General features: G+C 62.2%; 1 protein-coding gene across 1 annotated transcript in view; it reads left to right on the plus strand.

The window, feature by feature from the left end:
• Positions 1-2,387: 2,387 nt before the first annotated feature.
• The window catches only part of LOC137316644 (phosphoribosylformylglycinamidine synthase-like), a 127,463-nt gene continuing 117,679 nt past the window's right edge, over positions 2,388-12,171 (plus strand). Inside the window, 5 exon segments of the mRNA XM_067980493.1 lie at positions 2,388-2,477; positions 2,480-2,548; positions 6,508-6,643; positions 7,965-8,070; positions 11,146-11,338. Coding sequence (XP_067836594.1) covers positions 2,408-2,477; positions 2,480-2,548; positions 6,508-6,643; positions 7,965-8,070; positions 11,146-11,338 — 574 coding nt within the window. The 5' untranslated portion in view covers positions 2,388-2,407.

Raw genomic sequence — 12,171 nt, forward strand, 5'->3', positions numbered from 1 at the left:
CAGTGAGGCACTTCCCCAGTACTGCCCCTCCGACAGTGAGGCACTTCCCCAGTACTGCCCCTCCGACAGTGAGGCACTCCCCCAGTACTGCCCCTCCGACAGTGAGGCACTTCCCCAGTACTGCCCCTCCGACAGTGAGGCACTTCCCCAGTACTGCCCCTCCGACAGTGAGGCACTTCCCCAGTACTGCCCCTCCGACAGTGAGGCACTTCCCCAGTACTGCCCCTCCGACAGTGAGGCACTTCCCCAGTACTGCCCCTCCGACAGTGAGGCACTTCCCCAGTACTGCCCCTCCGACAGTGAGGCACTTCCCCAGTACTGCCCTCCGACAGTGCGCCACTGCCCCTCCGACAGTGAGGCACTCCCCCAGTACTGCCCCTCCGACAGCGAGGCACTCCCCCAGTACTGCCCCTCCGACAGCGAGGCACTCCCCCAGTACTGCCCCTCCGACAGCGAGGCACTCCCCCAGTACTGCCCCTCCGACAGCGAGGCACTCCCCCAGTACTGCCCCTCCGACAGCGCGGCACTCCCCCCAGTACTGCCCCTCCGACAGCGAGGCACTGCCCCTCCGACAGCGAGGCACTCCCCCAGTACTGCCCCTCCGACAGCGAGGCACTCCCCCAGTACTGCCCCTCCGACAGCGAGGCACTCCCCCAGTACTGCCCCTCCGACAGCGAGGCACTCCCCCAGTACTGCCCCTCCGACAGCGAGGCACTCCCCCAGTCCCTGCCCCTCCGACAGCGAGGCACTCCCCCAGTCCTGCCCCTCCGACAGCGAGGCACTCCCCCAGTCCTGCCCCTCCGACGGCGAGGCGCTCCCTCAGTACTGACCCTCCGACGGCGCGGCGCTCCCTCAGTACTGACCCTCCCGACGGCGCGGCGCTCCCTCAGTACTGACCCTCCGAGGGTCAAGATTAATTTAGGCTGTGTAATGGTCAGGGTTCATTCAGTGCAGCAGGATTACAGACACTGAGAGCTCATTGCTCTAATTCGAGCCAGACCTTTCAGGAGTGAGATTAGAAAACATTTCTACACACAAAGGGTGGTAGAAGTTTGGAACTCTCTTCCGCAAACGGCAATTGATACTAGCTCAATTGCTAAATTTAAATCTGAGATAGATAGCTTTTTGCCAACCAAAGGTATTAAGGGATATGGGCCAAAGGCAGATATAATGGAGTTAGATCACAGATCAGCCATGATCTTATCACATGGCGGAGCAGGCACGAGGGGCTGAATGGCCTCCTCCTGTTCCTATGTTCCTAATTGATAACTCCTGACGCTGGCTGATGTCTGACTCGTGCTGCCAATTGCCAGGACTCCATTTAGACCAGCCCTTATTCACTTCCTGTGGGCTGCCGCAGCACCAGGACCCTCTTCAGAGATCAGTGCAAGGTCCCTTGTGTCTCTGAACAGGTTCTTTTAGGGTATGCAATCTCTCGCTGTCTCGTCCTTTCTCCGTCGGCCTGGCGCGCTCGCTCCGGCTGGGCCTGGCGCGCTCGCTCCGGCTGGGCCTGGCGCGCTCGCTCCGGCTGGGCCTGGCGCGCTCGCTCCGGCTGGGCCTGGCGCGCTCGCTCCGGCTGGGCCTGGCGCGCTCGCTCCGGCTGGGCCTGGCGCGCTCGCTCCGGCTGGGCCTGGCGCGCTCGCTCCGGCTGGGCCTGGCGCGCTCGCTCCGGCTGGGCCTGGCGCGCTCGCTCCGGCTGGGCCTGGCGCGCTCGCTCCGGCTGGCCTGGCGCGCTCGCTCCGGCTGGGCCTGGCGCGCTCGCTCCGGCTGGGCCTGGCGCGCTCGCTCCGGCTGGGCCTGGCGCGCCTCGCTCCGGCTGGGCCTGGCGCGCTCGCTCCGGCTGGGCCTGGCGCGCTCGCTCCGGCTGGGCCTGGCGCGCTCGCTCCGGCTGGGCCTGGCGCGCTCGCTCCGGCTGGGCCTGGCGCGCTCGCTCCGGCTGGGCCTGGCGCGCTCGCTCCGGCTGGGCCTGGCGCGCTCGCTCCGGCTGGGCCTGGCGCGCTCGCTCCGGCTGGGCCTGGCGCGCTCGCTCCGGCTGGGCCTGGCGCGCTCGCTCCGGCTGGGCCTGGCGCGCTCGCTCCGGCTGGGCCTGGCGCGCTCGCTCCGGCTGGGCCTGGCGCGCTCGCTCCGGCTGGGCCTGGCGCGCTCGCTCCGGCTGGGCCTGGCGCGCTCGCTCCGGCTGGGCCTGGCGCGCTCGCTCCGGCTGGGCCTGGCGCGCTCGCTCCGGCTGGGCCTGGCGCGCTCGCTCCGGCTGGGCCTGGCGCGCTCGCTCCGGCTGGGCCTGGCGCGCTCGCTCCCGCTCCATGAAGTGTTGCGGACATTCTGAAGTTGTGAAAGGTTATGTATTGATACCAGTCGTTGTATTGTTCTGTGTTTCACTCACAGGCTGTCGCTCTCTCTCAGATCCCAGATGGTGGTGCTCCATTTCTACAAGAGCCCCAGTGAGCTTCCACTGGTGGATGTTTTGAAACACTGCCTGCGACCGGAAACCATCATGTGGAGAAGGTCGAGCACATCACCCGAGAGCTCTGCTACAACGTTAACTGGACAGGTCAGGGTCGAGGCGTGGTCTGGGTCTGGAGGGAGAGGGGCGCAGTGTGTCTGGGTCTGGAGGGAGAGGGGCGCAGTGTGTCTGGGTCTGGAGGGAGAGGGGCGCAGTGTGTGGGTCTGGAGGGAGAGGGGCGCAGTGTGTGGGTCTGGAGGGAGAGGGGCGCAGTGTGTGGGTCTGGAGGGAGAGGGGCGCAGTGTGTGGGTCTGGAGGGAGAGGGGCGCAGTGTGTCTGGGTCTGGAGGGAGAGGGGCGCAGTGTGTGGGTCTGGAGGGAGAGGGGCGCAGTGTGTGGGTCTGGAGGGAGAGGGGCGCAGTGTGTCTGGGTCTGGAGGGAGAGGGGCGCAGTGTGTCTGGGTCTGGAGGGAGAGGGGCGCAGTGTGTCTGGGTCTGGAGGGAGAGGGGCGCAGTGTGTGGGTCTGGAGGGAGAGGGGCGCAGTGTGTGGGTCTGGAGGGAGAGGGGCGCAGTGTGTGGGTCTGGAGGGAGAGGGGCGCAGTGTGTCTGGGTCTGGAGGGAGAGGGGCGCAGTGTGTGGGTCTGGAGGGAGAGGGGCGCAGTGTGTCTGGGTCTGGAGGGAGAGGGGCACGGTGTGTCTGGGTCTGGAGGGAGAGGGGCGCAGTGTGTGGGTCTGGAGGGAGAGGGGCGCAGTGTGTCTGGGTCTGGAGGGAGAGGGGCGCAGTGTGTGGGTCTGGAGGGAGAGGGGCGCAGTGTGTGTGGGTCTGGAGGGAGAGGGGCGCAGTGTGTCTGGGTCTGGAGGGAGAGGGGCGCAGTGTGTCTGGGTCTGGAGGGAGAGGGGCGCAGTGTCTGGGTCTGGAGGGAGAGGGGCGCAGTGTGTGGGTCTGGAGTTAGAGGGGCGCAGTGTGTCTGGGTCTGGAGGGAGAGGGGCGCAGTGTGTCTGGGTCTGGAGGGAGAGGGGCGCAGTGTGTCTGGGTCTGGAGGGAGAGGGGCGCAGTGTGTGGGTCTGGAGGGAGAGGGGCGCAGTGTGTCTGGGTCTGGAGGGAGAGGGGCGCAGTGTGTGGGTCTGGAGGGAGAGGGGCGCAGTGTGTGGGTCTGGAGGGAGAGGGGCGCAGTGTGTCTGGGTCTGGAGGGAGAGGGGCGCAGTGTGTCTGGGTCTGGAGGGAGAGGGGTGCAGTGTGTGGGTCTGGAGGGAGAGGGGCGCAGTGTGTCTGGGTCTGGAGGGAGAGGGGCGCAGTGTGTCTGGGTCTGGAGGGAGAGGGGCGCAGTGTGTCTGGGTCTGGAGGGAGAGGGGCGCAGTGTGTCTGGGTCTGGAGGGAGAGGGGCGCAGTGTGTGGGTCTGGAGGGAGAGGGGCGCAGTGTGTCCGGGTCTGGAGGGAGAGGGGCGCAGTGTGTCCGGGTCTGGAGGGAGAGGGGCGCAGTGTGTCTGGGTCTGGAGGGAGAGGGGCGCAGTGTGTGGGTCTGGAGGGAGAGGGGCGCAGTGTGTGGGTCTGGAGGGAGAGGGGCGCAGTGTGTGGGTCTGGAGGGAGAGGGGCGCAGTGTGTCTGGGTCTGGAGGGAGAGGGGCGCAGTGTGTGGGTCTGGAGGGAGAGGGGTGCAGTGTCTGGGTCTGGAGGGAGAGGGGCGCAGTGTGTCTGGGTCTGGAGGGAGAGGGGCGCAGTGTGTGGGTCTGGAGGGAGAGGGGCGCAGTGTGTCTGGGTCTGGAGGGAGAGGGGCGCAGTGTCTGGGTCTGGAGGGAGAGGGGCGCAGTGTGTCTGGGTCTGGAGGGAGAGGGGCGCAGTGTGTGGGTCTGGAGGGAGAGGGGCGCGGTGTGTCTGGGTCTGGAGGGAGAGGGGCGCAGTGTGTCTGGGTCTGGAGGGAGAGGGGCGCAGTGTGTCTGGGTCTGGAGGGAGAGGGGCGCAGTGTGTGTGGGTCTGGAGGGAGAGGGGCGCAGTGTGTGGGTCTGGAGGGAGAGGGGCGCAGTGTGTGGGTCTGGAGGGAGAGGGGCGCAGTGTGTGGTTCTGGAGGGAGAGGGGCGCAGTGTGTCTGGGTCTGGAGGGAGAGGGGCGCAGTGTCTGGGTCTGGAGGGAGAGGGGCGCAGTGTGTCCGGGTCTGGAGGGAGAGGGGCGCAGTGTGTCTGGGTCTGGAGGGAGAGGGGCGCAGTGTGTGGGTCTGGAGGGAGAGGGGCGCAGTGTGTGGGTCTGGAGGGAGAGGGGCGCAGTGTGTGGGTCTGGAGGGAGAGGGGCGCAGTGTGTCTGGGTCTGGAGGGAGAGGGGCGCAGTGTGTGGGTCTGGAGGGAGAGGGGCGCAGTGTGTCTGGGTCTGGAAGCAGAGGGGCGCAGTGTGTGGGTCTGGAGGGAGAGGGGCGCGGTGTGTCTGGGTCTGGAGGGAGAGGGGCGCAGTGTGTCTGGGTCTGGAGGGAGAGGGGCGCAGTGTGTGTGTCTGGAGGGAGAGGGGCGCAGTGTGTCTGGGTCTGGAGGGAGAGGGGCGCAGTGTGTCTGGGTCTGGAGGGAGAGGGGCGCAGTGTGTGTGTCTGGAGGGAGAGGGGCGCAGTGTGTCTGGGTCTGGAGGGAGAGGGGCGCAGTGTGTCTGGGTCTGGAGGGAGAGGGGCGCAGTGTGTGTGTCTGGAGGGAGAGGGGGCGCAGTGTGTCTGGGTCTGGAGGGAGAGGGGCGCAGTGTGTGTGTCTGGAGGGAGAGGGGCGCGGTTGTGTCTGGGTCTGGAGGGAGAGGGGCGCGGTGTGTCTGGGTCTGGAGGGAGAGGGGCGCAGTGTGTCTGGGTCTGGAGGGAGAGGGGCGCAGTGTGTCTGGGTCTGGAGGGAGAGGGGCGCAGTGTGTGGGTCTGGAGGGAGAGGGGCGCAGTGTGTCTGGGTCTGGAGGGAGAGGGGCGCAGTGTGTGGGTCTGGAGGGAGAGGGGCGCGGTGTGTCTGGGTCTGGAGGGAGAGGGGCGCAGTGTGTGGGTCTGGAGGGAGAGGGGCGCGGTGTGTCTGGGTCTGGAGGGAGAGGGGCGCAGTGTGTGGGTCTGGAGGGAGAGGGGCGCGGTGTGTCTGGGTCTGGAGGGAGAGGGGCGCAGTGTGTCTGGGTCTGGAGGGAGAGGGGCGCAGTGTGTCTGGGTCTGGAGGGAGAGGGGCGCAGTGTGTGGGTCTGGAGGGAGAGGGGCGCAGTGTGTCTGGGTCTGGAGGGAGAGGGGCGCAGTGTGTGGGTCTGGAGGGAGAGGGGCGCGGTGTGTCTGGGTCTGGAGGGAGAGGGGCGCAGTGTGTCTGGGTCTGGAGGGAGAGGGGCGCAGTGTGTGGGTCTGGAGGGAGAGGGGCGCGGTGTGTCTGGGTCTGGAGGGAGAGGGGCGCAGTGTGTCTGGGTCTGGAGGGAGAGGGGCGCAGTGTGTCCGGGTCTGGAGGGAGAGGGGCGCAGTGTCTGGGTCTGGAGGGAGAGGGGCGCGGTGTGTCTGGGTCTGGAGGGAGAGGGGCGCAGTGTGTCTGGGTCTGGAGGGAGAGGGGCGCAGTGTGTGGGTCTGGAGGGAGAGGGGCGCAGTGTGTCTGGGTCTGGAGGGAGAGGGGCGCAGTGTGTGGGTCTGGAGGGAGAGGGGCGCAGTGTCTGGGTCTGGAGGGAGAGGGGCGCGGTGTGTCTGGGTCTGGAGGGAGAGGGGCGCAGTGTGTCTGGGTCTGGAGGGAGAGGGGCGCAGTGTGTCTGGGTCTGGAGGGAGAGGGGCGCAGTGTGTCTGGGTCTGGAGGGAGAGGGGCGCAGTGTGTCTGGGTCTGGAGGGAGAGTGGCGCGGTGTGTCTGGGTCTGGAGGGAGAGGGGCGCAGTGTGTGGGTCTGGAGGGAGAGGGGCGCATTGTGTCTGGGTGATGAGGGCCCAGCTCCCTCCATTCTCGTCTTGAGGTTTGCGTCTGTAACCTCCACCCCTCCCTTCCTCAGGCTGTCTAACTCTGGGCATTTACTCTGGAACGGTCCCTTCAGTCCAGCTCTCGGAGCTCGGGCTGCCGCTTTCCCCGCCGTGTAATCGCCCCGCTGACTCTGCCGTCTCTTTATTGAACAGGTCCCGCCAGTCCCAGTCCAGAAGACAAGCAGAAGTTCATCTGGATTTTCCAATCGCCTTTCAACACCCAGAGCATTTCCACAAAGCCCTTCCTCAGTGAGAGCGGCAGCGACCTGCTGGTGGAGATTGGGCCCAGGTAAGTCTGGAGACGGAGAGGGAAGGTCAGTGATCAGAGAGTGTGTCCAGGTTAGGTCCCTCGGGGTGTCCCGGACGATCTGATCCTCTGTGGTGTGTGTGATCAGAGAGTGTGTCCAGGTTCGGTCCCTCGGGGTGTCCCGGACGATCTGATCCTCTGTGGTGTGTGTGATCAGAGAGTGTGTCCAGGTTCGGTCCCTCGGGGTGTCCCGGACGATCTGATCCTCTGTGGTGTGTGTGATCAGAGAGTGTGTCCAGGTTAGGTCCCTCGGGGTGTCCCCGACGATCTGATCCTCTGTGGTGTGTGTGATCAGAGAGTGTGTCCAGGTTCGGTCCCTCGGGGTGTCCCGGACGATCTGATCCTCTGTGGTGTGTGTGATCAGAGAGTGTGTCCAGGTTAGGTCCCTCGGGGTGTCCCGGACGATCTGATCCTCTGTGGTGTGTGTGATCAGAGAGTGTGTCCAGGTTCGGTCCCTCGGGGTGTCCCGGACGATCTGATCCTCTGTGGTGTGTGTGATCAGAGAGTGTGTCCAGGTTAGGTCCCTCGGGGTGTCCCGGACGATCTGATCCTCTGTGGTGTGTGTGATCAGAGAGTGTGTCCAGGTTCGGTCCCTCGGGGTGTCCCGGACGATCTGATCCTCTGTGGTGTGTGTGATCAGAGAGTGTGTCCAGGTTAGGTCCCTCGGGGTGTCTCGGACGATCTGATCCTCTGTGGTGTGTGTGATCAGTGAGTGTGTCCAGGTTAGGTCCCTCGGGGTGTCCCGGACGATCTGATCCTCTGTGGTGTGTGTGATCAGAGAGTGTGTCCTGGTTAGGTCCCTCGGGGTGTCCCGACGATCTGATCCTCTGTGGTGTGTGAGATCAGAGAGTGTGTCCTGGTTAGGTCCCTCGGGGTGTCTCGGACGATCTGATCCTCTGTGGTGTGTGTGATCAGTGAGTGTGTCCAGGTTAGGTCCCTCGGGGTGTCTCGGACGATCTGATCCTCTGTGGTGTGTGTGATCAGAGAGTGTGTCCAGGTTAGGTCCCTCGGGGTGTCTCGGACGATCTGATCCTCTGTGGTGTGTGTGATCAGAGAGTGTGTCCAGGTTAGGTCCCTCGGGGTGTCCCCGACGATCTGATCCTCTGTGGTGTGTGTGATCAGAGAGTGTGTCCAGGTTAGGTCCCTCGGGGTGTCTCGGACGATCTGATCCTCTGTGGTGTGTGTGATCAGAGAGTGTGTCCTGGTTAGGTCCCTCGGGGTGTCTCGGACGATCTGATCCTCTGTGCTGTCTGTGATTCACAACCTTCCCTCCTCAGATTGTTTGTAAATTTTCCTGCCTCAGGTTGAACTTCTCGACAGCCTGCTCCACGAATGCCGTCTCCATCTGTCATTCGATTGGTTTACTGGCGGTCGACCGCATTGAGTGCTCACGACGATATCTGCTGAAGGTGAGTGGGATTATCGACGGGCACTGAGACAGGCAGAGACTGTGCGTCTCACTCACTGTCCCCATTATCAACAGGGACTGAGACAGGCGGAGACTGTCCGTCTCACTCACTGTCCCCATTATCAACGGGGACTGAGACAGGCGGAGACTGTCCGTCTCACTCACTGTCCCCATTATCAACAGGGACTGAGACAGGCGGAGACTGTCTGTCTCACTCACTGTCCCCATTATCAACAGGGACTGAGACAGGCGGAGACTGTCCGTCTCACTCACTGATCCCCATTATCAACAGGGACTGAGACAGGCGGAGACTGTCCGTCTCGCTCACTGTCCCCATTATCAACGGGGACTGAGACAGGCGGAGACTGTCTGTCTCACTCACTGTCCCCATTATCAACAGGGACTGAGACAGGCGGAGACTGTCCGTCTCACTCACTGATCCCCATTATCAACAGGGACTGAGACAGGCGGAGACTGTCCGTCTCGCTCACTGTCCCCATTATCAACGGGGACTGAGACAGGCGGAGACTGTCTGTCTCACTCACTGATCCCCATTATCAACAGGGACTGAGACAGGCGGAGACTGTCCGTCTCGCTCACTGTCCCCATTATCAACGGGGACTGAGACAGGCGGAGACTGTCCGTCTCACTCACTGATCCCCATTATCAACAGGGACTGAGACAGGCGGAGACTGTCCGTCTCGCTCACTGTCCCCATTATCAACAGCGACTGAGACAGGCGGAGACTGTCCGTCTCACTCACTGTCCCCATTATCAACAGGGACTGAGACAGGCGGAGACTGTCCGTCTCACCCACTGTCCCCATTATCGACAGGCGGAGACTGTCCGTCTCGCTCACTGTCCCCATTATCGACAGGCGGAGACTGTCCGTCTCGCTCACTGTCCCCATTATCGACAGGCGGAGACTGTCCGTCTCGCTCACTGTCCCCATTATCAACGGGGACTGAGACAGGCGGAGACTTTCCGTCTCGCTCACTGTCCCCATTATCAACGGGGACTGAGACAGGAGGAGATTGTCCGTCTCGCTCACTGTCCCCATTATCAACGGAGACTGAGACAGGCGGAGACTGTCCGTCTCACCCACTGTCCCCATTATCAACAGGGACTGAGATAGGCGGAGACTGTCCGTCTCGCTCACTGTCCCCATTATCAACAGGGACTGAGACAGGCGGAGACTGTCCATCTCACTCACTGTCCCCATTATCAACGGGGACTGAGACAGGCGGAGACTGTCCGTCTCGCTCACTGTCCCCATTATCAACGGGGACTGAGACAGGCGGAGACTTTCCGTCTCGCTCACTGTCCCCATTATCAACGGGGACTGAGACAGGAGGAGATTGTCCGTCTCACCCACTGTCCCCATTATCAATGGGCACTGAGACAGGCAGAGACTGTCCGTCTCACTCACTGATCCCCATTATCAACAGGGACTGAGATAGGCGGAGACTGTCCGTCTCGCTCACTGTCCCCATTATCAACAGGGACTGAGACAGGCGGAGACTGTCCATCTCACTCACTGTCCCCATTATCAACGGGGACTGAGACAGGCGGAGACTGTCCGTCTCGCTCACTGTCCCCATTATCAACGGGGACTGAGACAGGCGGAGACTGTCCGTCTCACCCACTGTCCCCATTATCAACGGGCACTGAGACAGGCAGAGACTGTCCGTCTCACTCACTGATCCCCATTATCAACAGGGACTGGGATAGGCGGAGACTGTCCGTCTCGCTCACTGTCCCCATTATCAACAGGGACTGAGACAGGCGGAGACTGTCCGTCTCACTCACTGTCCCCATTATCAACAGGGACTGAGACAGGCGGAGACTGTCCGTCTCACTCACTGTCCCATTATCAACAGGGACTGAGACAGGCGGAGACTGTCCGTCTCACTCACTGTCCCCATTATCAACAGGGACTGAGACAGGCGGAGACTGTCCGTCTCGCTCACTGTCCCCATTATCAACAGGGACTGAGACAGGCGGAGACTGTCCATCTCGCTCACTGTCCCCATTATCAACAGGGACTGAGACAGGCGGAGACTGTCCGTCTCGCTCACTGTCCCCATTATCAACAGGGACTGAGACAGGCGGAGACTGTCCGTCTCGCTCACTGTCCCCATTATCAACAGGGACTGAGACAGGCGGAGACTGTCCATCTCGCTCACTGTCCCCATTATCAACAGGGACTGAGACAGGCGGAGACTGTCCGTCTCGCTCACTGTCCCCATTATCAAATGTAAGGAATCTTACGAAGGAGATAATCTCCGAAAGCTTGTGATTTTAAAATAAATTTGTTGGACTATAACCTGGTGTTGTAAGATTCCTTACATTTGTCCACCCCAGTCCATCACCGGCATCTCCACATCATGCCCATTATCAACAGGGACTGAGACAGGCGGAGACTGTCCGTCTCACCCACTGTCCCCATTATCGACAGGCGGAGATTGTCCGTCTCGCTCACTGTCCCCATTATCGACAGGCGGAGACTGTCCGTCTCGCTCACTGTCCCCATTATCGACAAGCGGAGACTGTCCGTCTCGCTCACTGTCCCCATTATCAACGGGGACTGAGACAGGCGGAGACTGTCCGTCTCGCTCACTGTCCCCATTATCAACGGGGACTGAGACAGGCGGAGACTGTCCGTCTCACTCACTGTCCCCATTATCAACGGGGACTGAGACAGGCGGAGACTGTCCGTCTCGCTCACTGTCCCCATTATCAACGGGGACTGAGACAGGCGGAGACTGTCCGTCTCGCTCACTGTCCCCATTATCAACGGGGACTGAGACAGGCGGAGACTGTCCGTCTCGCTCACTGTCCCCATTATCAACGGGGACTGAGACAGGCGGAGACTGTCCGTCTCGCTCACTGTCCCCATTATCAACGGGGACTGAGACAGGCGGAGACTGTCCGTCTCACTCACTGTCCCCATTATCAACGGGGACTGAGACAGGCGGAGACTGTCCGTCTCACTCACTGATTTCCCCCCCCCCCCCCACTGTCCCTATTACAGGGCTCATACGCTGACTCCGTGCATTGATGTGTAATATTGCAGGTCGGTGAGACGGAACGGCTGGATGCAGTGGCCCGCCGTGAGCTGTGTGCTGCATTGTACGATCAGATGACAGAGTGCATCTATCAAAGGCCCATCGACAGTTTTCAAGTGGCCGTGCAGCCTGCAGATGTGTATGAAGTGGACGTGATCAATGGTGGAAAAGAGGGACTGGAGACAGCAAACCGAGAGCTGGGTCAGTGAGAGAGAGAGAGAGAGAGAAAACAGGGAGTGGAGGGAGCAAACCGAAAGCTGGGTCAGTGAGAGAGAGAGAGGGAAAACAGGGAGTGGAGGGAGCAAACAGAGAGCTGGTCAGTGAGTGAGAGAGAGAGAGAGAGAGAGAGAGGGAAAACAGGGAGTGGAGGGAGCAAACAGAGAGCTGGGTCAGTGAGAGAGAGAGAGGGAAAACAGGAGTGGAGGGAGCAAACAGAGAGCTGGGTCAGTGAGTGAGAGAGAGAGAGAGAGAGGGAAAACAGGGAGTGGAGGGAGCAAACAGAGAGCTGGGTCAGTGAGAGAGAGAGAGAGAGAAAAAACGGAGTGGAGGGAGCAAACCGAAAGCTGGGTCAGTGAGAGAGAGAGAGGGAAAACAGGGAGTGGAGGGAGCAAACAGAGAGCTGGGTCAGTGAGTGAGAGAGAGAGAGAGAGAGAGAGAGAGAGAGAGGGAAAACAGGGAGTGGAGGGAGCAAACAGAGAGCTGGGTCAGTGAGAGAGAGAGAGAGAGAGAGGGAAAACAGGGAGTGGAGGGAGCAAACCAAGAGCTGGGTCAGTGAGAGAGAGGGATGGGGTTGGGGGCAGATGAGTGGGGAGAGGGAGTAGTGAGAGGGGCAGATGAGGGGGATGTTGGGGAGGAGAGAGAGAGAGAGAGAGAATGGAGAGGGAGAGGGAAGAGGAGGAGGAGGAGGGCGGGCGAGGGAGGGAGAGTTTGAGTCCTGTCCTCTATTGATGATTGGTGAGGGAGGGAGGAGCGGGGGGGTGAGGGAGGGAGAGTTTGAGTCCTGTCCTCTATTGATGATTGGTGAGGGAGGGTGG

This window comes from Heptranchias perlo, unplaced genomic scaffold (genome assembly GCF_035084215.1).
Source record: "Heptranchias perlo isolate sHepPer1 unplaced genomic scaffold, sHepPer1.hap1 HAP1_SCAFFOLD_598, whole genome shotgun sequence".
Classification (NCBI taxonomy): Eukaryota; Metazoa; Chordata; class Chondrichthyes; order Hexanchiformes; family Hexanchidae; genus Heptranchias; species Heptranchias perlo.